This window comes from Mesocricetus auratus, unplaced genomic scaffold (assembly GCF_017639785.1).
Source record: "Mesocricetus auratus isolate SY011 unplaced genomic scaffold, BCM_Maur_2.0 Super-Scaffold_100003, whole genome shotgun sequence".
NCBI classification, from domain to species: Eukaryota; Metazoa; Chordata; class Mammalia; order Rodentia; family Cricetidae; genus Mesocricetus; species Mesocricetus auratus.
In genome coordinates this window covers 18478839-18504804 of record NW_024429188.1, presented here as the reverse complement: position 1 = coordinate 18504804, position 25966 = coordinate 18478839, and the positions used below count along the sequence as shown (strand labels likewise).

The following is a 25966-nucleotide window of genomic DNA, read 5'->3' as shown; positions in this document are numbered from 1 at the left end:
TGTTAGTTTCTGTGACTCTATCTAAAATTTAAAGTTTATAAAAAGAAGTCAATAAGAACTAGAAGCCTCTCCATTCTTAAACTACCACCATGCTGTGTGAGTCAGCTTAGAACTGCTTCTCCTTCCCCAAAACTGTCTCCATCTCCTTCCACTACCTTCATGAGCAGACGCCTTGCCATCCTGTTGGTTTGCTGAAACCTTCACTTGCAGTCTCACACTTGAATGGATGCTGGGGCCCACTGACCTAAGTGGCTTCTCCCTCCCAGGTATGTGGATGATAGGCCAATTCAACCTTGGCCCTGCAGAGCAAGGCAGTCAGTCTATGGGCTGAAGGTGGTAGACTTCTTTCTTCATAGAAAAAAGTGACAAATACCCTTTTAGAAGACTAGAAAGACTTCAGGAGCCCAAAGGTCTGAAGTCCCTTTTATGATCTGTTCCTGTCACTGCTTTCTACAAGCCACCCCTACGTTATTACAATGAGTATGGTTCCTTAAGGTCTTTCGTGGGTCAAGAAAGAATATGCTAAGATACTCTATGTTTTTCCTTCTGCATTTGCAACCAAAGGAGTTCTAGGTAAACAAAGATTAGGTCCTAAATCAGACACAATGTTGGGCCCAGGACACCTGTTAACAGTTCAGGAAAGGTGTTTATCTTGCCTCATAATTGCTTCTGAAGTTTTCACATACAAATTCCCCTAAGCTTTTACTCTGTGTTCCAATCTGAGCTGCAACTGGCCCAGTTTCAAAGGAGGAAAATGTGTGACTAATTGTTCAGCAGATAATCATTTTGTTCCATCCCACTTCATGTCACACTATCCGTGTAGCACTGTCAACACAATAGTTTTGATGGTGTTGGGGATTGAACTCAGGGTCATGTGCATGCTAGGCAAACTCTCCAATACAGAGCTACATCCTGAGCCCCAAAATCCATCCTTATGCCCTCTTGTGTTCAGTACTGTATAACCTCCTAATTTTAGCTGCACACATGGAACCCTATCTACTTTCATTGTTTCAGACTCCTGCTGTGATAAAAGACACAGATAAGAAAGGGGTTTACCCCATGGAGGACCTCACCCTCCCTGGGGAAATGAGGGGATATTGGGGGGGAGGGCACAGGAGGAGGGGAGGGAAACGGAGAGGGACCTGGAACTGACTTGTGAAGCAACCTTGTTTCTAATTTAAATTTAAGTTTAAAAATAAATAATAAAAATTTAAAAAAGAAAGAAAATGTTATGAAAGTTGGGAAAAAACAAAAAAGCAAAAAAAAGAAGAAAGGGGTTTATTTGGCTTGCAACTCCAGGTTATAATGTATCACATAGAAGTCACAGTGGCAGAAACTCAAAGCAGCATATCAAACCCATAGTCCAGAGCAAAGAAAAATGAACACATACAGACTTACTCATGTTCTCAGGACCCCAGGCACAAGTAATGATGGCAGCCCACAGTGGGCTGGATCTTCTCCCAGAAATTCAAAATAAAGACAATTCCCTCACACATGTGCCCATAAGCCAACCTGATTCAGACACTTCCTTACTTAAGCCCCTCTGCCCAGGTGATTCCAGGTGGTTCTAGGTTATGTCAAGTTGACAGGTTAAAAACTAATCATCAAATCATATTTCTCTGTTTGCCTTTGTAGGTGAATGAGAATATGTGACTAAGTTTTGAGCCAGTAAGACCAGAAAGATCTGAACAATAAGTTGCTTTTCCCCAATTTGTTCTTTCCTCTTTCCGTGTGACCTGAAATATGAATAGTTGGTGACAAGTTGCCATTAGTCATATGGATAAAGGCAAATCCCAAAGAAATCCAGAACAGGAAGAAAATATGATACGCCTAGCTTCCAGGACAGACCAATCCTACCCTTCTAAACTGTATTTTCTGTTCAAGTGGCAAAGCTAATTTTTGAAAAATGTATTTTTATTTATTACTTAAGAATCTTGTACATGTATACAATGTATTTTATTATGTTTTAAAGGATAGAAGCTAGGCATAGTGGCTCATGCCTATGATACCAGCACTCAGATGGCTGAGTCATGAGGATTTTTATGAGCTTGAGACTAGCCTAGGCTACATGGGGAGTTCTTGGCCAGCCTGTGCTACAGTATGAGACCCTATCTCAAAGCAAAAATCCTTCCCAGAAAGAATATCAGTAAGATTGTCTAAATCAGAAAAATACTAGGCTGGATATGGTGGCTTGCACCTACCAATCCAACATTTGGGTGGTGTAAACAGTTGGATTAGGAGTTTATTATCCTCAGCTCCGTAGAGAGCCAACCATGACTACATGAGATCTTGCCTTTAGGAAAAGGGCAAATCTTCTTTGCCAGTCCCCAGTGTAGGGAAAAGGGACCAGTCAAAGAAACACACCCTGAGCAGAGCCAAAGAAACACACTTTGGCCCTGCAACCAGAACCAAAGAAATGTACCCTGACCCTAAAACCAGTGCCAAAGGAACACACTTTGTCCCTGGAATCAGAGTCAGTGAAAGAAATGTACCCTGGCCCTAAAATTGGAGCCAAAAGGCTAAAAAGGACCAGAGAAAGAAACACACTTTGGCCCTGAAACCAGAGCCAAATCTGACCCTAATCCTGTGTAAAAAAGTAACCAATCCCGGAGCAGAGCTCTAGCCAATCTGAGCTCAGCACTGAAATCGGACCAATCCCTACCCTGGAAAAACTTCCCCAACCCCAGGAACCCCTATATAAACCCTGTGTATGTTCAGCTTGGCTGGTCCAGCTGTCTTCCAATAAACACCTTTGGATGAGCTTCGGGTGAAGATCTTCTTTTGCGGCTGCGACAGAGCAAAGGCGACCCTGGGCAGAGCAGAGCAGAGCGAGCAGAGGCAACCCTGGGCAGAGCAGAGCAAAGCAGAGCGAGCAGCGCTGTAACACTTGCCCGGGAAACCTTCCTTGGCAGAGCGGAGTTGTTACACTCTGCTCCCGCCCGGCTCCCTGCTCTCCGCTCTCGGCTCTCCAGGAGCAGAGCTGAACTGTAGCAACTTCGCCCGAGAAACCTCCTGCGGAGCAAAACTGCTACACTAGGCGAACATCCCCAGCTGGAAGACCCTGTCCTGCCGGAGCGGAGCTGACACACCGGAGAAGCCTTTCTCTGAGGCAAGGCTGTAAGCTGCCAAGCTTACTGCAACCCGTGGTGGTCCTTGGCTCCCGAGCTCCAGGATACCTTTCTACCTGAGCTGTGTAACACTCAGTATCCTTGGCTCCCGAGCTCCAGGATACCTTTCCACCTGAGCTGTGTAACACTGGGTATTCTGTGACTCCCGAGTGCCAGAATACCTGACCCACTCCTGTTCCATCCTGTCCTGACCCATCCCGACGAAACGCTTACACCCAGGCCTTGATTATTTTCCAAGGAAACTGGTCGCACCTTCTAAGTCCAAAATTTGTATTGCCTTTTCTACAGTTAGAAAGAAAAGATTTCCATCAGGGATTCAAGCCATTAATTCCATAGACAATCAAAAAATATCAAGCATGAGGACAAAAAGAAAAGTTACAGCCACATTGAAAACATCATGCAGGTAAGCAAACAGTCTATACTAGCTGCTAGAACATTCTGGACTTACAGAGAAGAGTAGAAGTTATAGAGGCTGGCATAGAGCCATGGCACTGTCATATGGTATCCTCTGTCTCCACACTGCATGAATAATCCCATTTTCCAAAGGTTCATCTTTAATAGACGGGAAATATGCAGCAAAGAAACAACTAAGCCAAATTGTTTCTAAGCCAAATTCACATCTGTCCTTATTAATGATGACACATTATTAATTGTTTATTGCACATGACCTGGACTCAGCAGTTTTCTTGGGCAAGCTTGCTAATTTCTTTTGTGGACAATGGCAATACCAAAAGCTGAATTTGTTTTTTACAATGTTTCATTTTTGATGTTAATTTCTATAAAGATGATGACAGTTTTACAGCTTGTCTACTTTATTTTTAGCCTTTCTTGGTGTTCTGTTGGAGAATTAAGGCTTACAGAAAATGATTGTGACTCTTTTTCTCATTTTTCCCAAAGACAGTACATAGCAACTAACACTGTAAATGGGAAAGAAGTGAGGGAGAGGGTGAGAACTCTATACAACACTTGTCTAAGGGAATCTGAGCTTACATTCCTCAAAACGCTGGCTGGGAAAGAACTGTAGGCCAACCATTTTGCATTTTCTATCTTTTCTTCAGGGTCTTGAAAAATTATGAATGCTAACTTCTTTTCTATCATGCCAAAATAAACTAGTCTTGGAACTAAAACAAGAAGCTTTATAGAATACTCTCATGTGAAAGTTTGGGCCCTGACTATTCACACTGTGATCTGTACATTAGTCTCTCAGCTGAATATCACATGGTCACCTCACTAGAGTCAGAGTAACATGATGAAGGTCATTCCCAGAACAAATTAAAGATAGAAACCACCATTTCAATAAACACTCTAGGGACAACTGTATAATTGCGCATCAAAGAATGAAGCTGAATTCCATCTTTACATGATATACAAAATGAACACAAAGCAGATCATAGATGTCAATATCAGCTATAAAGTGACAAGATTTTTAGAAGTAAGCAATCTTTGTGAACTTTGAGTAGGCAATGGTATCATAAATATGTCACTAAAAATATAAGTGAAAAACTAGACATGAAGGTGCACACCTTCAATCCCAGAAATCAGGATGCAGAGCAGATGGATATTTGTGAGTTCAATGCAAGCCTGGTCTATAAATCAAGTTACAGGTCAATCAGGCCACATAGTGAGATCCTGTCTCAAACACACACACACACACACACACACACACACACACACTTAAACTTGGTACTTCCAACTACACCAACAAAGAAAGTGAAAACACAACCAACAGAACAGGAGAAAATATTTCGAAAGCATGTATCTGACAAGGGAGATGCATGTAGACTATATAAAGAACCCACCACTCAACTATAAGAAGGCAAAGGATGAGTATATATTTATCTAAAAGTGTATTCAAATGGACAATAAGCACAAGAAAAGGAAATGCAAATCAAACCCACAATGAGATACCACTTTAAAGTCACTAGGCTGAATGACTATCTAAACCTGACTTGAAAAAAGGTGATATCAATAGATATGCTAACATGGACAGGCAAAAGCTCACAAGGCCTCAACCCTACATAAAGATCTGTAGGCAATTAAGAAATGCTCCCTAAGCTCACAGACTCCAGACTGACAGATGGGGAACCTGCATAAGACACCATGAGTGCCAGTTGGGTGACTTGGACAGTCTATGGAGCCACTAGCAGTGGAACCAATATTTATCCCTAGTGCATGAACTGGCTTTTTGGATCCCATTCCCTATGGAGGAATACTCTCTTAGCCTAAATACAGATGTGACAGACTCTGATGATCCCCCATGGGAGGCCTCAGCCTCCCTGGGGAGTGGATGAGGGGTGGGATGGAGGGTTGGTGGGGGGAATGGGAGGACATGAGGGAGAGGGAACTGGGATTGGTATGTAAAATAAGATTGTTTTTAATTTAAATATTTTTTTAAAAATAAGGCATGGGCCGGGCGGTGGTGGCGCACGCCTTTAATCCCAGCACTCGGGAGGCAGAGGCAGGCGGATCTCTGTGAGTTCGAGGCTAGGCTGGACCGATAGCCTCCAAAACAATACAGAGAAACCCTGTCTCGAAAAACAAAAACAAAAAAAAATAAGGCATGGGCTACCACAAAAGAAGGAAGGAAGGAAGGAAGGAAGGAAGGAAGGAAGGAAGGAAGGAAGGAAGAAAGGAAGGAAGGAAGGAAGACAGCCTAGGGAAGAGCACACCAATCGACTGTCCAATATCAAGTGGTCAGCTCTGAAAACATACACATACAGGTACCATTATACAAACTGAACATGTTCTATTTATGCATTTAGGGAAAAAAGAGGCCATGAATTTGAATGAGAGCAAGGGGGTGCATGGAAAGGTTTGGAGGGAGGAAAGGGGAGGAATGATATAATTTCAAAAAATAAAAAATGTACATATTACTATATAATTGTAATTACTACATAATTACTGTGTAATACATACTAGATAAGTATTGATGAAAAAATAGAAATCTAGAACCCTCATACATTGTTGGAAATGCGTGGAGTGGTCACTTTGAAAAACAATTTAGTACTTCTTCAATGTGTTAAACATAGCATTACCACGTAAGTCCAACTTAACCCATATGCATATTCCCAAAAGAAAAGAAAACATAAGTCCACACAGAAACATGAACACAGATAACTCTATTATTGTACTTAATATGCAAATTAATTGCATTATTCTTAATATACAAAAAGTTCAAATAACACAAAATCTGATGATTCACTGAATATCATGTGGAACATTAATAGAGTAGAATAGCATTCCATATTTAAAAATTGGGTTCTAATTCATGCTGCATGGCTATATCTATGTAAAATGTAAGCCAAGTGGAGACGGAGAGTAAATGAGTGGTTTCCAGAAGCTGGGAATGAAAGAGAAAATGGGGAGCAACTTCTAGTGGGCATGGAGGTTCTTTTGGAGATAACAAAAACATGTTCCAAAATTATACTGTGGTAATGCTCACATGGCTTTGTGAATAAACTAAAAGCCACTGAAGTGTATGCTATGCAAGTTATATTTCAACAGAGTTGATTTCAAAAAACATAAATGGAAAGCAACAGTTCTGTGTGTGAGGGTCATCAGATGCCCTGCCATCTATTTTGGAGGGCAATGTGGCCACCACTGACTGACTAGAATTAACATGAAGCTGAAACAAAGAAAGAAAAAAAACTAGCCATCTTTGTGCCTGACAGATCTCTATCCCTCAGTTTAGGAACGTGAAAATGATGCAGAAGATCACTTCCTGTATTAGCTGATGCCTTCAGGGAACTATCTATTTGGGAAAAGAAAAGTACTCTGGATGGTGGTGGCACTTGCCTTTAATCCCAGCACATGGGAGGCAGAGGCAGGCGGATCTCTGTGAGTTTGAGGTCAACCTGTAGACAGAGTGAGTGCCAGGATGGGATCCAAAGCTACACAGAGAAACACGTCTCAGAAAAAGAAAGGAAGGAAGGAAGGAAGGAAGGAAGGAAGGAAGGAAGGAAGGAAGGAAGGAAGGAAGGAAGGAAGGAAGGAAAGAAGGAAGGAAGGAAGGAAGGAACGAACGAACCAACGAAGGAAGGAACAAAGGAAGGAACGAACGAACGAAGGAACGAACGAACGAGAGGGAGGAAGAGGAGAGAGTGGGGAGGAGAGAGAGAGAGAGAGAGAGAGAGAGAGAGAGAGAGAGAGAGAGAGAGAGAGAGGGAGAGAGGTCCTCTGAAGAAGGATACAAAGAATCCAAGTGGGATCCAGCTTTCAGGCAATCTGTTGACATCACCCACAGAACCTGTTTCTGTTTTTTCCACCAGTGTACCAGAAGGAAAGCTATAGAGCCCCTGAGACCTGAAGGGCCTCTACAGAAATATCACAAGGGATCTCAAGTATTTGAGATACTGGCGAGTAAGGCTCACTTCAAGTGATAGCAGCGGGGTTTTGCCTTCAGTGTCTCACTTAATGTCACTACAGAAAGACTGAGTCAAGTAACAATCTTCTCAAAGACAATCTTCTAGATAAGAGCGGTTTGTTCAGAGCACCATTCTCTCCATCCTCAGTCCTGTTCATGGTGTCTCAAGCCCTCCAGTATCTGTTCCAGATGGTAAAGGAAGTATTACAGAGGATCAGCCTGTGCCATTCAGTACTCAGGAACTCTATGTGCTCTTTAAGTAATACCCCACTTATGTGGAAAATTGGGTCTATGATCACAGAGCTAGCCATGTGCCCTAAAGAAACAAGATCAGGCAAGAAATGAGGGGAAATGGCCCTCACCATACTGTCTCTTTCATAGTAAAATCTAAGGCAACACCAAAAAAAAGAAAGAAAAAGTGAGAAGGGCAGGAAACCAAACCAAACAAGTCTAGGAATTGCCTGCTTATTTGGGTCAGGCTATGTCTTATGGATTATAAAGTGTCCTATCTGATTGGGAGCGTTAATGCCACCACCATCAGTATCATTGTGGCAGAGACATCCATAAAATGGATGTGGCTAAGAAAATAAATGTACACACATTAACAAATACATATGCATGCAGATGTAAGAGGAAGTTCCCCACCATCTTTTCAGTCATCTATGTCACTTACTTTTGTACTGTTGGATGGGGTTTCACCATTGCTGCAGAAGCTGCTCCTCCAACAGCAGCAGCAGACTCTTGGCTTTCCATAGTTTGATTTTCAGGTCTGAATTTCCTGCGGATAGGCTTTGATGGAGGCTGAGCATGTGGTGCATCCTGTGGATTAAAACGTAAACCCAAAGTGCTCAAAAATTTTTAATGATTCTCCATCCATTATGCCACTATCCACAGCTCTGTCCCCAAGATCAGAAGACTTCTCTATCCAGACTATACACCACAGACCTATGGCTGATGCCTGGCTCAGCAAGGACCAGAGGGATGCTGACAGTGAGATGAAGCAAACAGCCTGCCTGTCTTTCTTTTAAAAATGTACTGGGGGCAGGTGGGGATGGGAACATGAGGGATTAGGTGGATGGGAGAAGAATACTAAAAGATTCAACTGGAAAGGGGGCCATTTCAATGTCAGGTAGGAACCTGGTGCAAGAGAAACTCCAAGGAATGTACAAGGCTGACCACAGCTAAGGCTCCCAGCAAAAGTGGATACGTAGCCCGAAGGGGCCATCTCCTGTGACCAGGTGAATCTACCACTAGAAGGCTTGGGACACAAACCTAGCCATATAAACTTTGACCTAGTCCGTTCTGCCTATGGAACAGAGTGACACAGAGATTGTGGAAGTGGCCAACTAATGACTGCTCCAGCCTCAGACCTGTGCCATAAGAGTGAGCCCACCCCGACACTGCCTGGAGCACCAGGACCCAAAGGCTGGATGGCCCAGAGACTTAGGATAGAACCAAACACAACCGGAGGGAAATATATCTCAATGTAATGATACTCTGCTATACTCAGTGATTGGTGCCTAGCCCAATAGTCATCAGAGACTTCATCCAACAACTGGTGAAAACAGATGCAGAGACCCACAGTCAGACATTAGGCAGAGCTCAGGGAATCCTGCTGAAGAGGAAGGAGGATTGTAGGAGCCAGAAGGGTTAATGACATCACAAGAAAACTCACAGAATCAACTAGCCTGGGCTCATAGCTCACAGAGACTGAACTAATAATCAGGGAGCCTACATGGGACTGACCTAGGCCCTCTACATATGCGTGAGAGTTGTGCAGTTTAGAAATATTGTGGGACTCCCAACAGTGGGAGCAGGGATTGTGTTTGACTCTTACCTGCTTTGGGGACCTATTCTTCCTACTGGATTGCCTAGTCCAGCCTTAATAGGAGAGGAGGTACCTAGTCTTACTGCAACTTGATATGCCATGGCTGGCTAATATCCATGGAAAGCCTTCCCTTTTCTGAAGAAAAGAGAAGGAGTGGATGGGGGCAGAGGAGAGGTGGGAGGCAGGGACTGGGAGGAGGGGATGGAGAGGAAACGAGTCATGATGTAAAACAGAAGGAAGAAAAAGAAAGAAAGAAAGAAAGAAAGAAAGAAAGAAAGAAAGAAAGAAAGAAAGAAAGAAAGAAAGAAAGAAAGAAAAGAAAGACAATATACTGCCCCTTTCTGTCATCAAGAAGGACACCAAAATAAGATCTAGTAGACTTACCATTTTCCTTTTTTAATATTGTAAACAATCCATACTTTCTTGTCATTCTAGCTCACATAGAATTTGTATAACCCTGAGATCTTTTCTTATTGAAGAAAAAAAAATGACTCTTGCCTCATTCTGGGGCAAAGTCTGTAATGGTCTTAGTCATGTGCTCATCATTCTCCTACTGCTGATTCCTACATGCCAATGTGTTCAAAGAAACAGTTGATCTGCTTCCTTGGAGGACCCCACGTCACCTTCCAAGTCCAAGGTTCACTCTCTTTGCTAAGAGAATGGCCTAGGAGACAACGCTGAAGAACAAGAAGATGGTGAGAAAGGAAGTAGGGAACATGCTACTTAGTGAGTACTGCTAGCTGTGCAAACAACAGGGGCCCATGGCATGGCCAGGCAAAAGTAAAGGTGCCAAGACGCAAGAGAAAAACCCTGACATCAGCAGATGGGGAACAAGAGAGGACCAACAAAGACAAATGCCTATGGAAATGTGGTAGTGAAACTTACTGCTCTGTATGCTATTTTTAAGAACTAATAAAACAACAAATCAAGAAAAGAAATAAATCATAGTACCAAGAAGGGAAACCTGTTCCACCCACAGGAGGTGCTAACTGGGTATTTAATGCCACCAAGGGTCACTGTCTGAACTATATGGTCCCAGATTCTTGATGTCTTATTCAAAGAATTTTAAAATGATCACACAAATGGAAAAGCAGAAAGAAGCTTGATTTAAAGAGATTTAAAGCACAGTAGACAACAAATCAGTCTCATAAATGGACAGTATGGGAATCGCTGAAGAAATCACTGGGCTACTTGAGCTAGAGTGTCCAGGAATAGCAAGCTGTTGCCTGTAGCTTTCTTTAATGACATTCAAGAGAAGGAGAAGTTGGTTACTAAGGGGTGTAATATTGAGAATTCTTTTTGATTGACAGACTTGAGTTATATTAACCTTTTTCTCACTGTGCATGCCCTTTCCTATGATACATCTGATATGAATCCTATGCATGTTCAATCATACATAGACGTAAGATGTCAAATAGGAGATTTCCCTTAAAAGTTCATGCTTAAGACACAGGTTGCCTTAATGCACATGCATCTAAAACTAGGTCAGGCCAGATGGACTCCCTGTGTGTCATCCCTGATATGCTCTGGGGCATTTTTCAAAGGAAATTGACCACCAAAGACCAACTACGAAATGGATGACAAGGAAGGAGTAATTTATGCCATTGTTTGAAGTGAGGTATGCAAGAAACTTGATGCAAGTAAGAGCCCTAAGTTGCTGGGTGCACTGTTAGGAGAGCAGTGTGTGCATATCCAAAACCAAGTAGAGTCCAAAGTCACTAAGCTATTCCCATACTCATACTTTAGTTTTACTAAAGCCATCCAGCTCTTCCCACAGTTTAAAAGTATTTATTTATTTATATGTTTTATTTATATATTATTTATATGTATTTTATATGTCTGTGTCCAAGTGTATATATGTGCACCATATGTGTGCAGTGCTCGCAGAGGTCAGAAAGTAGTGAGCCACCATATGGGTGCTGGGAACTGAATCCAGGTCCTATGCAAGAGTAGTAAGCACTCTTAACCTCTGAGCCATCTCTCCTGCCGCTCCACAACAGTTTTTGATCTTGCCAAAAGCAAGGCAGCTATGTTTAGCTGGAAGGTTGAGGAGAGTCAAAACTGCTAGGGACATCCACAGTCTACCCCAGAATCTCCTAATTTTCAGAAAGAATGCATGCTTCAGAGCTGTGGGTCAGTTCCATTCATCTCGGTGGAAACTTTAAAATGGCAGATTTGTAAGAAGCCCAGATGTCTTTACACTACCACAGCAGTACCTCTCGGCTGGCCTTACCTTCTTTGGACTGCTCTCTGCAGCTTGGGAAGGAGCTCTGTTCAGCTGAGGGTGTAAGTCAGCTTCAGACACTGGTTCAGACTGCAGCAATATCAAAGAGAAGGTATAAATGCAAAAAACCCCAACCATGGAAACATATGACAAAGAACACTCTGGAAAAGAGTCACTCAGGGAGACCAACTCACACTGAACTGCTGATGCTTAGGGAAAATCCTCCACCACAGACCTTGCTATTCCCTTCCATGTCTGCTGCCAGTATCAGTCAAGAAAAGGAACCATGGCCATCTCATATATTTTCAAATACAGATTTCTTTAAAACTAACACTTTACAAAAACTACAAAAATTATCAGAGGAGAAAGGGCTAGGAAAGGACTTAAGGAGCACTTAGAAAAGCAATCAGCATCATAAAAGACCCATAATTTGTAATATTAAATTCCTAATAAAGAAACACTATATGGACTGGAGAGATGGCTCAGCATTTAAGAACTACATTTCCAGAGGACTGAAGTTCAATTCTCAGCACCCACACCAGGTAGCTCACAACCATCTACAACTCCAGCTCCAGGGGAGTAGATGTCCTCTTCTGGCCTCTAAAGGCACCAACACACACCCCACTTTAAAAATGACACACTCTAATAAATATAGCATTTACCTTTAAAAGGGATGGAGGTGTGTAATGGATGTAGTAATCAAAAAGGCTGACTATTGAGTGCACAAAGACCAATGAGGGATCCTCCAAAGCATTTCAGGATATAAAACATGGCCAAATAGAACACAGGGTAAATGGGTCTCACATAGGGTTTCCTGTGTCCCCAAGGCTTGCTACCTTCAGTTGTGTTAGAGTACTTTGCTTTGGGCTGTTATTAACCAGTGATGCAAAATATTAACATGATGAGAAAACCAGCTACTAAGAGCAAAGTGACTTCCACATTTCACTTGCAGTCCTTCATTTGCCCCAAAACTAATTCACACTACAAAAACACAGATTGTAGCACAACCAACTGCCACTCTGTCTCTTACATGGCCACCTCTAGCCTCCTACAGCATGCCATCTTTCCTGTAGCACTACTGAACAGGCTGGCTCCCATGGGGCTAACATTAACAGATTCTGGCCACTTCTTGTATTCTCTTCATCCAACTTCCTTCCAAAATAGCATCCTTGGTGATCTTAGGTGGCGGAGAAGTGACAATCTCCTAGTTGTAATTTCTCTTCCTTTTCTGCTCTGACTGCTCTTCGCCCTGAAAGGTGGACTCTCTTGGGATTCTCTGTCTTCAGTTCTCCGGCCCATTTCCTTCCCTGTTCATTCTTTCCCAGGATAATCCCATCTACTCCTGAATTTTACTTATTTTTCATTAACTAATTTATTTATTGTGTGTGCATGCACATGTACATGTTGGTATATGTGTGGAGGTCATAGAGGACCTCTTGTGGGAATCAGTCCTTTTGTTCCAAGATGTGGGACCCGGGGATTCTGCTCAGGCTACAAGGCTTAGCAGCAATCACCTTTAACCACCGCACCACCTCACATGCCTATTTGTTTGTTTGTTAGCTTGTTTGTTTATTTGTCTGTTTTGCAGTACTGGAGATTGAACCTAAAGCTCACACATAGGAGGCAAGCACTCTTCCCCAGTATCCCCAGCCCTTGTTCCTGCATTTTATCCTAAATAAGTCTCTACCTCTTTTAAATCTATATACAAGCATTCAATCTGCCTAGTTTCAAGTTCCACGTATTTCTTACAGCTTCTGCTTCCATTAGGGACAGCTGCGTTATTCCTGCTGCTGCTGTTGCTCTGATTAGACTCTATGACACACTGAACTCTATGTATAAGTCATACATTGCTCAAGTGTTCTGCATGAATTATGTCACATCATCACAGCCTTGAGAAGCAGTTAGTATCCCAGACTACTGATGACAAAGTTAAAGAAGTCAAGAAATTCACACAAAGATCATACTAATAACAGGGTCTGAAGCCAGCTTCAAGTTCCAAAGCAAGACCTGTTACCATGGTCGCAAGTTCTATAGCTAGGCTTGTTACCATGGTGCAATACAGCCTCAGGCACCCGTAGGCCTCAATGTTGTTCATGCAAGGCATTATCTATCAGACAGCTTCTGCTGGCTGCCTATGCTTGCATTCAAGGATGAACAAGACACGGCCTCTACTTATAACCATCTGAGAGTCCAGTGGAAGAGGCAATAAATAATCAAAGATGCATGTTTCAATGCAGTGTGGTAGATTGAATGGGGATTATAGATGCACTCATTCTTGTAAGACAGTAAAGACCTAGTATGTGATGCTTCAGCTGAGGTCTGAATGACACGTAGGATGCAGTCAGCTACAAGAGCTGTATGTGTGGATGAGGAGAGAGGTAGGTCTGAAGTAAACTCACAAAGACCTATATATACTCAGACAACCAGAATTTTAGTTTGGAATACCACAGAAGACTGAGGCCAGTCTCTCAGACAGGAAGTTTAAAAGGATCGATGTCTTAGTTAGGGTTTCTATTGTTGTGAAGAGATTCCATGACCATAGCAACTCTTATAAAGGAAAACATTTAATTGGGCTGGCTTACAGTTTCAGAGAGGTTTAGTCCATTACCATCATGGCAGGAATCATGGAGGTGCACAGGCAGACATGGTACTAGAGAAACAGCCTAGAGTTCTACATCTGGATTGGCAGGCAACAGAAAGAATGAGAGCCACTGGGCCTGGCTTTGACATTTGAAACTCTAAAGCCCACCTCCAGTGGCACACTTGCTCCAACAAGACCACACCTACTCCAACATGGCCACATCTCCAAATGCCACTCCCTATGCATTCAAATATATGAGTCTACGGGGATCATTCTTATTCCAACCACCACAAGCAGGAATGGGGAGAGCTTGTTTTCATGTATGTCAAGTTCAAGTGTAGCTTTCCCAGAGACATACATTTTCAGCAGTCTGTAGAGTGTAGCATTCGCTCCTTGTCCCAGGAAGTTCTGAGTCATACACCAAGATCCATGAGTCAAATGTCAGTTTTCTGAGCTGAGTGAGGGCTCACCACCCACTCAAATACAGGGCTTCTGGTGAAGAATCAGTCTTGTACCTGAGGTCCCTTCCTACCTTTCACTTGCAATTTATTACTTGGAAGGTATATGCTCTGGCCCCAAGTCTATGCATGCATGCCCCTGCAGGGACACAGGTGTGCAGAACAAATCCCAGCAGGCAGACAGACAGAGAAGGAGTGGCAGGCCCGGGTATTCTGCCTTTTGATTTGCCAGTTCTCTTCCATTACAAAGCAGGCAGAGAAGTGTGTCTTCCATTGATTCCCTGTGGAGATGTGTGAAGTTCCATATGGAGATGCTGAGGGGGATGTCAAACTGACCTTTTCAACATAAATGAGGATTGGGAGCACAGCAAAAGTAGTAGATGGTCTTTGTTACTGCCGCCTAAAAATAAGCAGCAATCAGGTAGAAAGCTGGGGAGACAGTGGGAAGACTTGCCTAAGGTGCTTCTTTTCCATTTACAAATACACCTTCCTGAAATTGTATGCAGTAGCCTCACGGTGTTCTTGCTCTATGACTGAAAACAAACAACTGCATAATATTGACTCAGGACCTCCCCACCACCTTCTGGTACCCCACGACTGATTTGAAATGGGTTCATCTACTGAGTAGTCAAAGGAATGAATCTCACAAAGGATACAACATAGGAATTGGGAGGTGGGTGCCAGAAGGTGGCACAGGCAAAGAAAACTAGCTCAGTGGTAAGAAAAATTGAAGATGGAGACTAGAGAAACAGTTCAGTGGTTAAGAGCATCAGAGGTACCGAATTCAATTCCCAGCACCCACATGGTGGCTCACAATCATCTATAGTGGAATTTGATGCCCATTTCTGACATAAAGGCATACATTCGGATACAGCATCCATATACATAAAATAATTTTTTAAAAAGAAGAATTATAGATTAGATTCAGACATGCAAAACTTCCTCATCACAATAAGCTAACCTACTTTCCTTTGTGAAAATGGTATGCGTCTCCCATCAGGCTTAGCAGCTAGGTGGCAGAATAAAGTGGGGAGGTCCCTCTACTATCTCTTCACACAGTTCTAGAAGAGAAATGATGCAAGTAGGAAGTAGGAAGGCCTTGGTACCTGGCTCCTTCCTCTGTGGATTCAAGACAGTAAGGGTGGGAAAGCATCTATTACCTTTGCAGTATGGCCTTGTCCAAAAGTCCTGGTTGTATGAGCTGAAATACAACACCCAACTCCAATGAAAGAAGCTTATGTTTGGTTTCTAACTGATATGCTTTCATGGCTCCAAGTGAAGCAACATACACTCAGTCAGGATGCAGAAAGCCAGGTCATTGAAAAATCAAGCTAAGGTTCAAAATACATAGTTACATGCATTTATAGATAATATATAACGTTTGATCATATTCACCCTGTCATGCTCTCTTGTCCCCTTCCACTGACCCTTTCCTCTTCCTTATGAGTCCTCCTTCTATATTTATGTCTTTCAGTTGTTTTTGTTTTTCTTTTTGGGTGGCCCAATGAGTTTCATTAGGGTTGCTTATAAAAGCACAGGTAAAGGGGCCCTTTATAGGAACATGGGCACCTTATTAGAAAATCTCTGAAGAAAATCTCTCCCATCTCTAGCCACTATTAACTGCCTATAGATGCTCAGGTGGGGCTTCATGAGCTCTTTCCCCTTCCATGACATATTTTGATGGGCCCAACTGTGTACTGATCTTGTGCTGGTAATTACAAATTCTGTGAGATCAAAAGTGCAATGACCATGTCCTGTCTGGAAGTCAGCATTCCACACCACGCCCCCTACTTCCTCCAGCTCTTCCGTTCTTTCCACCCTCTCTCCTGTGATGTTTTATAAGCCCTGTAGGGGGTGCTGTAGATGTCCCATTTAGGGCTGCACAATCAACAGTCACTTATTTTTAGCACTTTGACCAGTTATGAATCTCTGTATTAACCACAACTCCCTGCAAAATGTGGCTTCTTTGATCAAAGTTGACAGTTGCACTAGTCTATGGCTATAAGGATAGTTTTGTATCAGGCATTATGACAGGCACATCATGCCCATTAAACAAAAGAACAGCAGTAGCTTCTGTAATGGGGCCTACCACCTTCCCAGTCACTGGCTTTTGACCACACATATGCAATGTTTTAAAGTTAGTATTCCTCTTCCTCTAGTAAAAATGAAAATATCTTCATTCTAATTTTGCAGTGAAGAAGCCTCATTAGATAACAAGGGGATATTACTCTGGATTTAAAAAATTAACCTGTTACTTTGTGTATTACCATGGCTGATGAGACAATATGGCCTTTGCTCAGTTAGCTTACCAAAAAAAAAGCCATAGGCCCAAAGAGGATATGCATTTCTGTGCAATTACAGAGATTTTTTTGTCTCTGGCATGCCAGGGACAGTGGTGAAAGTATGAGATATAGGAAGGAGGCAAATGATTGTCAAAGATTCCATGGTGTCCCACATAGATCACCTGTTTTTGTAGATGGCACAGCCATCCAACTAGCTGCTCTGAGTGCTGGCTACTAAGTTCTCATGGCTGCTGGTTTCTCAATGGAGGAAACCTGCCTCCTAAGCCCACCCTCAGCAGTCCACGGATAACGACTCACTTGTAGATAAAGGCAAGTTTCCTGCCTCGAAGGGATAACTGAGATGTAATGTGCATGGCAGTATTCCCCCTCCCTCCCCCGTGTAGCTCAGACTTAGCTCTTTCCCCTTCATCAGGCTTCCCTCCCCTCTTTTTGTTTGTTTTTTTTTCCGGAGAGCACTCCCTTAATAAATCCCTTCTAAGAATCTTTACCTCAGGCCCTGCTTCTAGGGAAGCCGACAGGAGGCACTACACAACATGCTCCCAGAAGAGGGGACTCCAAGTGTTCATATACTTTTTCCCCTGGTGCTCATTTTTGCCTTTGTGTGTATCTTTCTGTCTCTTGTATCACTTGTCTTGCAGGAAGCCAGTTGTCACACAAGGACACACAAGCAGTCCTATCACGGGATCTAAGCAAGGAAGAGAGCTTCCTGGCAAAAGCCATCTTAGCAGCAGACTCCAGCCCAACTGAGCTTCCCTCCTTGAAATTTTGACAACTTCAAGGAAGACTGTGAGTCACAACCAGCAACCAACCCACTCCAAAATTCCCCATCCAGAGACAGTTACACAAGTTAGTTGGTCTAGTTTTCTTTTGAGAAGGCACTCTCATGCTCCAGAGTTTGGGAGAAAGTATGCAGAGAATGCGAGCAGGAATGGAGCACGGACTTGCACTATCTAAAACATATTTGGTACTCTTTGCCACTTGAATGCTTCTCTCTACACTGCAGCAGTAGAAGCATGGGGATGGCTGATCTTTTGGGGAAATTCTTAATTCCTTAAATTACATTTTCTTCCACTAAGAAACAGTATAGCACTTCCTGTTCTCCTAGCCAGACTTAGCCCCATGTATATGAATGTCGAAAACTTGTAGCTTAGCCTGAGGGCACTGGGGCTACTGACAGACTTTATGTAGAGAGTGACCTGATTTTCTATGCATTTTCAAAAGATTATTCTGGATCCAATGAGTAGGAAGAACTGGAAGCAACCCATACTGAGCAAAGGAAATTCCATTATAACCTTGAAGAAGAAAAGTAGACAAGAGGTGAATGTTAAGTAAACCGTGTTACAGCCAGATGTGGTAGTGCACACCTGTGATCTCAGTACTCCAGAGACAGAGGCAGGGAAACTGCAAGGTCAAAGACAGCCTGGGCCCTCTACCAAGACCCTGTCTCAAGAAACTAAAATAAACAAGTAAGTAAATAAAATAAGCCAGGCTGACAAGAATGGGAACAGTCAGTCACGAGTGTTATTTGGACTCGAAACTGGATACATGCTTGGTGACTGATGAAATATGGCTAAGTGAAAGAAAAGAACAAAGATAAGGATCTCCAGTTGTAACTTTGGATGATGGGTAAATAGCTGAGAGAGAAAATAGCTCAAAGCAAGAGGGAAAATTATGGGCATACAGAAACTGAATATAATTAAGCAGGTGCATAACAACACAGTGCTAGAATAAGCCACATAATTCCCTGCGGCAGTAACTCTCTAATGCAGCTACCCAGGGAAGATTAATCCATGAATTGTCTGGAGCAGGGACAGGCAAGCTTTTTCCATAAAGGGACATACAGTAAATATTTTAGGTTTGGGAGATGGCAGTCCCTACTGTAACTTTGCCACAGACAATACAATGAATAGATCTAGCTGTATTCTAAGAAACCTTATTACAAAAATTGGTGATGGACAGACTTGGCCATAGATCACAATTTGCCAGACCTTGATATAAATGGAAAATATATAAAGGTCAGCTTGGTAAGTACCACCTCGCTATGTTTTCCTTAAAGCTTCATGGAACACATTATGTACTCCATGCTCTGAAATGCTGTGAGGGAAAAGAAACAACTTGCCTTTTCTTACCCACAGTACTTCTTAGACTCACTGGCTTCATTTATTTCCTTTCATATTGCTTCTATTAGCATCCAGCAGAAGTAACGCTCTATAGAACATGCTTTGAGGACACTAAGACTGGGTAGTACTAGAATGACTAACATACTATTTGACTTCAATGTCATGGCTTACTGTGCCACCTATTTTTTATGTCAACTTGACAAGCTAAAGTCATCTAAGAGGAAAGAACCTCAATTTGGAAAAATGCCTCCTTAAGATTGGGCTGCAGGCAAGTCTATAGGGTATTTTCATAGCTGATGATTGATGTGGGAGGGCCAGGCTGATTGTGGGTGGGAACACCCCTAAGCTGGCTGTCTTAGGTCTATAAGAAAGGAGGCGGAGCAAGCCATAAGGTGCAAGTCAAAAGGCAACACTCCTTCTTGGCTTCTGCATCAGCTCCTGCCTCCAGGTTCTGCTCTGATTTCTTTCAATAATGAACAGAATCTTAGTTAACTTTTCTATTGCTGTGAAAAGACACCATGACAAAGGCAACTTATTTTAAAAACGCATTTAACTGGGGATTTGTTTACAGTTTCAGAGAGTAAATTCATAACCATCGTGACAGGAGGCCTAGCAACAGATAGGCAAGGAAGGTGTGGGAGCAGTAACTGAGACCTTAATTCTGATCCACAAATTGCACACAGAGTGAGACTGGAATGCAGCATGGGCATTTGAAACCTCAAAGCCCACCCCTATGACATATGTCCTCCAACAAGGCCACACCTCCTAATCCTTCCCCAAACAGTTCTGCTAACTAGGAACCAAGCATTCAAATACATGAGCCCATGGGGGACATTCACATTCAAACCACCACAAACTGTAATGTGAAAGTGCAAGCAAAATAAATGATTTCCTCCCCAAGTTGCTTTTGGTCATGGTGTCTCATCACAGTAATAGTAATCCTAACAAAGGTAACCATAGTTCATCCTTGGTCAAAAATATAATAGACCTTCAATATGGCTTAGCCAGTAGATGTTCCTGCCACCAAGCCTGATGACCTGAATTCAAGTCACAGCACCTACATGGTAGAGGAGAGAATCAAGTTGTCCCCTGACCTCCACATGTGCAACATATATGCATGCATACACATGCACATAAATGTAAAAATACACATGCACATAAACGTAAAAAATAAACTTTAAAACAGAGCAGCAATCATTATAAATTATGGATTTTAAAATAACAATACAATACAATCAAATTCTTGTTCCACTGAGGCAAGCTTGCTTAACAAAGGTCCTAGTCCCGGATCTAAGTCTAGATCTGCTCATCACAATTCCCACCTGGCCTACTGCAAAAGCTTGTGAAGATTTTTTCCCCAGTCTTTAGTTTTTTGCCAAGACCAATGCATCCTGTATGGAGTAATTCATCTTACATCTCATCCTAACTCAAAGCCATATAGTGGGACCCTAAGGTTTGCTACACACAACAAAACCCCTCTACCAGGCACAGTTTTTCCATCATCTGACTCATAACCAGTTTCATTCAACCATAGAGAGCTTGCTCTGGGCATAGTTACATTCCAAATCTCCCAGTCCAGTGGTTCCCAAATATAGCTGGCAAAAGAGAATTATCTAGGGAACTTTAATAAATTACAGACATCAAGACAGTACTGCAGACTTTCCTCATCGGAATTCTCCTAGGAGTAGAGCATTAGAAACTTAGATTTTTAACAAGCCCCTGTGTGATTTTTATGCAGCCAGCCTGGACCAACTGGGGGCACTGATGAACCAAATTCTTCATTTAAGAGATGAGAAAATCAAGTCGCCAAGATGCTAGTCAGGACTGGGCCACAAGTGCTCTTGCAATGACTGGCTAGGCTTCTGAATTATTTGCTCAGCTACTTATATATGGAATGGGAGAAGAAGTCATAAAATGCTATAAATGCTATCAGCAGTAAGAATTCATTTAAAAGTTGATTTTGGAACAAAAACATCCAATTTTTTTAAGTTTAACTGCAGAACTTTGCCAAGGTATAGATAATTGGTAACTTTTAAAATTCTTCAATATCCATGTTATTGGCAGGTGAGAAAAAGAATCTCAAGCTTTGTTTAATGCTGAAGATCCCAGAAGCAAGAGCTAAATTCCAGAAAGATAACTGGATAGCCCTGCAGTGGCCTTCTGGGAATTTTCAGCATCATTTTAGCATCCTGAATGTCAGTGAGTGCCTGATTTTTCACCTGGTCACATCTTTGCTCCGCAAGGCCCACCAGAAAGCCAAGTGATAAAACCTAGACATAGAAGATAAAAAAATCAACAACCAGCCACACCCTAGCCACAGCAAAGACTGTCATTGCAATACCAGCTTCCAGAGCACCCATAGCACTCAATTCTCTGCAAGTGTTTACTAGAATCCACAACCCAAGTCACCTGAAAAATAGAGAAACAGAATTGAACTGTAAGCACAATGTGTGCCTTGCTTTCTTATCATTTCCCCAGTGCCTAACCTACTTGCCATCAAACAAGGAGTGTTGTAATCATCAAGTGGGATGAGACAGCAACAAACTCAACAATGCGTTATGTGCCACTGAACAAGAGGCAACTGAAATAGGAGAACACAGCAGGTACTAGGTACACACTATGGAGTCAAATCCAGTGTGTACCCTTACTACGTACATAAGCTGGTCACATACTTGACCTCTCTCCCTAAGCTGTAGTTTCTTCATCAGGAAAATGAGGATAATCTACCTAATTCTCAGCACCGTGATGATTAAGCAGAATATCTTGTCCAGAATGCTAAGCACAGTTACATAATAACTGTTCAATAGTGGCATCTACTATTACAATTAGGACTAGAAGTACAGTTGATTTCTCAAGTACAGTTTCTGCTATTGTAAATAGCAGCCAATTCAATGTAAGGGGCATTCTCTCTTACTGAACAGATAGAAACCTACAGCAAGAACACGCTGGCTCCAGGTTAGAGTAAAAGTGACAAACTACCCACCACTGTCATCTCAGGCAGTTTGCACCAAGCACCTCTGAAGCACCCCTTCCTCACAGTAGACCAATCCAACATGGGGGACACCAGGGAAAATATTGCCAAGGTCCCCAGACACACTTCAGTGATAGTTAAATCAACAACTATAAACTAAATCCTGGGTCCAGCAGTCACATGGCCAAACCTCTTGAAGACCGTGGAGACCCACTTGTTCTTACAACTAAAGGGAGGTACTTCACTTGGGATAAACAAATAATTTTTTTACCATGACTGAGGTTTGGTTTCTTCTGTTTGCAATTTCTACTAACATAACAGAGACCTGAGCTGAATCTTCATATAATTTTCCCTATCACACACTTACAGTGGAATCCACAACACAGTCCTCACAGCCACAGCTGCCCTTGGCAGGCTTCTTTTGAGAGTTGAGTAGCCCATAAATTGAATAAAGATGCCTTATGCAAGCAAGTGTTCTCTATAAGCACTTTTAGTTCAGTCAAGTGATTACTATTAAATGTCTATTTAATAGTGATACTATTTAATAGCTATTACTATTAAATATTATTACTATGAAATGTCCACAGGTGAGTTGACACAGCCCTTTCTGGATGAGCTTTAACTATGAGAGGAATATGGCTTTAAATTTTCAATTAGGAACAGCTTACCAACAAGGAACTACAAAAAACCTGTGGAGGAGTTGGGGAACAGCTAGAAAATTAGTTAGCACTGATGACAATGTGGAATAGAGGTGGCTGGAGATGGCTCAGCAGTTAAGAACACTTGGTGCTCTTGCGGAGGACCTGGGTTGTATTCCTAGCACCTACATGGGCAGCTCACAGCTCTAGTTCCAGGGGATCAAGTACCCTCTTCTGACCTCCACAGGCAACAGGCACACACATGCTGCAGAGACATACATGTTAGCAACACTCATATACATAAAATGAAATACATAAGTCTGGTTGGGTACATTGATGCATGTCTTTTAATCTAAGTACTCAGGAGGCAGAGACAGGTAGTTTTTTCATGAGTTCAATATTGCCTGATGTACATAGTGTGTTCCAGGACACCTAGGGCTATATAGCAGGACCTTGTCTCGAAAAGTAAAAAAAAAATAAATATGAAAATAAAGAAAAACTACAAATGGAAATGGATGGCCACAGATAAAGTATGTCTGCACTAACACCTTCTAAAACTTCTGTATTATCTATAAAATCTAAACATATACATAGCTTATGACCCAGAAAATTCTACTCTTTATACCCAAAAGATATAAAAAAAAATGTAACCACTCAACACCGTGGACATGATGGTGCCGAGTGGCACTATTCATCATTGTCAAAATCTGAAAGCTACCCAATATCCATCAATAAGAGCAAGCTATGACATTGGCATATATTGTAGAATACTATATAGCAATGATATTCCAAAAATCCCTTAAGCATTAGAAGTCAGACAATATAGTACATTGTACACAATTTAACTTGTGTGAAGTAGAAAAATACAGCTAATCTAAGCTGTTAGATGTCACAACAGTGCTAATCTTAAAACTAGGAGATAATTACAGGAAAACAGCATTGGGTAGAGGGTACTTCTGGAGTGTTGATTTATTCTTGATTTGTATATATATAACACGTGTGTATCATTCAGCTTTTCAAAATTCATTGAGTTGCACATCCAATGTACACCTTTCAATATTTCTACATTATGCATCAATAAAAACTTTAAAACATAAATCCAGTAGAGCCAATTTCCTGCAATGTCCCTAAAGTGCCACCTAGTGGAACTAGCTAAATGTATACAAAAGAGAAGTTTCACCTCAAGCAACTGCAAAGGTACCACTCTGTTTTAACAGATGTGCTAGAATTGGGTTAAAACAGTGCCCTAAACTAATATTGCTATTGTGATCCCAAGGGGTGGATGCTCATGTTGCCTGATGTATAGGATACCCAGGAAGGAGTCAGAGGCAAGTCAAGCTCTAGCACCTTTTAGGCTGGGGCTGGAAAGATGGCTCAGCAATTAAGAATGAACACTGCCCTTGCAAAAGTCCTGAATTCTAATCCCAGCATCCACATTTGGTGGTTTGCAGGCTCCTGCACCTATATTTCCTGTGGATCAGATGCCCTTTCTGGCCTCTACACTCAGGTGTGCAAAGCTGCACACAGATACTCATACAGATAATTTTTTAAAAAACAAATCTTTTTAAAATTCTAGGCTGTAAACAGTTACTTAGAGAATTAAAGTAGAAGAAAACTATTTTATCTGGGGCCAGCACATTACTAGATAGAAATCATAGATGTGATAAAAGACATAGAATAATATAGCCAAGTGGCACTCAGGAAGAAATAAAAAGAAGAGCAAAACCCATGGAGATATGGCTCAGAGTGTTCTAAAATTAAACACACATGATTGTCCAGATGGAAAATGTACGGTGTCACCTGACACACATAAATTTAAATCTATGACTATTCACATCACAGTGACATTGAAACAGAACATCAAGACACAGTTTTAAAAGTTACCCCTAGAGAAAAGGCAAAGTCACTCCAAAGGAACCAAAAATAGACTGGCAGTGGATTCCACAGCAGTAGCCTAATAAATGGCAGATAAGAAGGAGGTGATGCATTCTAAACACTGAGGGACTTACAGGCTAGGATTTTGACCACAGCAAAACTAGCACTTACAAGCATGGGCATTAAGTTTACCTATCAAGAGATTTGAATGAGAACAACTATATGACTTATTTCCAAAAACTGTTTACCTGAACCCAACAACTGCTAGGATTACTGCAACTAGGTGATTGCACAGTATCTCTATTTCTCAGAGCATGCTCTCTAAAAGAAGTTTTCAACTGTCATTTTATTCTGGCAAAGCTCCAAATGATGTTTTAAAATTCTAGACATTATATCAGAAGGCGTTTTTCTGGTTCTCTTCAATCTCTTATTATAAAAAAGACATTTTCCTTAAAACTGCATTTCTTCCACCACAACAGCTACTTAAGCTTCTACCAATTCCTCCATGCTGTACCTCCAAATGCATAACAGAGCACAGATCTGTTTCTGTCCAAGGCTGTAGGTGTACAGAAAACAAGGCAAACTGGCTTAAGCCATCTATGCCTCAACTGTGGTTTATGACTTTTCATCTACATTTCTTAATGTAACAATACATAAAGGTTTTCACACTGGGATCCTTCCCCATTGATTCCTCTCATTTTGCAGAAGAAATAGGTCCAAGGGCATAATTTGCACAGTCCCTCCAAGGTCACAAAGTTACACAGCAGGAGAGCTAAGAATAGCCCACAGATGGATGCACCCTTTCACATTAGCCCATTTGACAGTGCTGTACAGCATCATCCTAGATAAAGACAAATCCCTGGTTTATATCTTCTTTCCCTAATCGCTTAAATGTTCATTAACATGTTGTTAGTCCTCACTGTAGCACAAAACAGTCACACTTAGAAAGAAAATGAAAAAAATGGCATCCTAGGTGACAAATTTGGTATATTCACTTCAGAATATTTTAAATTTCTCATAAATAAAATATACCTCTTTTTGGGAGGAGTCATGAGCAAAGGGGTCAAGACTGGGCTGGTTTAACCCACAGAGACAGCTGACCTGAACAAGGGGGAGCTCTTGAACCCCAGACTGATGGCTGAGAGGCCAGCATGGGACTGATCCAGACCCCCTGAACGTGGGTGTCAGTAAGGAGGCCTAGGCAATCTATGGGGCCTTGAGTAGTAGATCAGTATTTATCCCTGGCATACAAATGGACTTTGGATACCTATCTCACAATGAGGGATGCTCTCTCAGCCTGGACACATGGGGGAGGGTCTAGGCCCTGCCCTGAACAAAATGACAGACTCTGGAGATCCCCGATGGAGGGCCTCACCCTCCCTACAGAACGGATTGGGATTGGATGGGGGGCTGGGGAGTGGCAGGGGAGGAGGGGAGGAAGAAGGAGTTGGGATTGACATGTGAAGTAAGCTTGTTT

The 25966-nt window shown here is 42.0% G+C and overlaps 1 protein-coding gene across 11 annotated transcripts in view; it reads right to left on the bottom strand.

Moving 5' to 3' along the window:
* Nucleotides 1-25966, bottom strand: part of Reps2 (RALBP1 associated Eps domain containing 2) — a 220605-nt gene that overhangs the window by 18281 nt on the left and 176358 nt on the right. For 9 of the 11 annotated variants that reach the window (XM_040744098.1, XM_040744088.1, XM_040744090.1 and 6 more), the window contains 2 exons: nt 11553-11633; nt 8165-8310 (listed from right to left, as the gene is read on the bottom strand). In XM_040744098.1, the coding sequence (XP_040600032.1) occupies nt 8165-8310; nt 11553-11633 (227 nt within the window). The remainder of the gene's footprint in view (nt 1-8164; nt 8311-11552; nt 11634-25966) is intronic. The other 2 variants (XM_040744093.1, XM_040744097.1) reach the window with 1 other exon arrangement.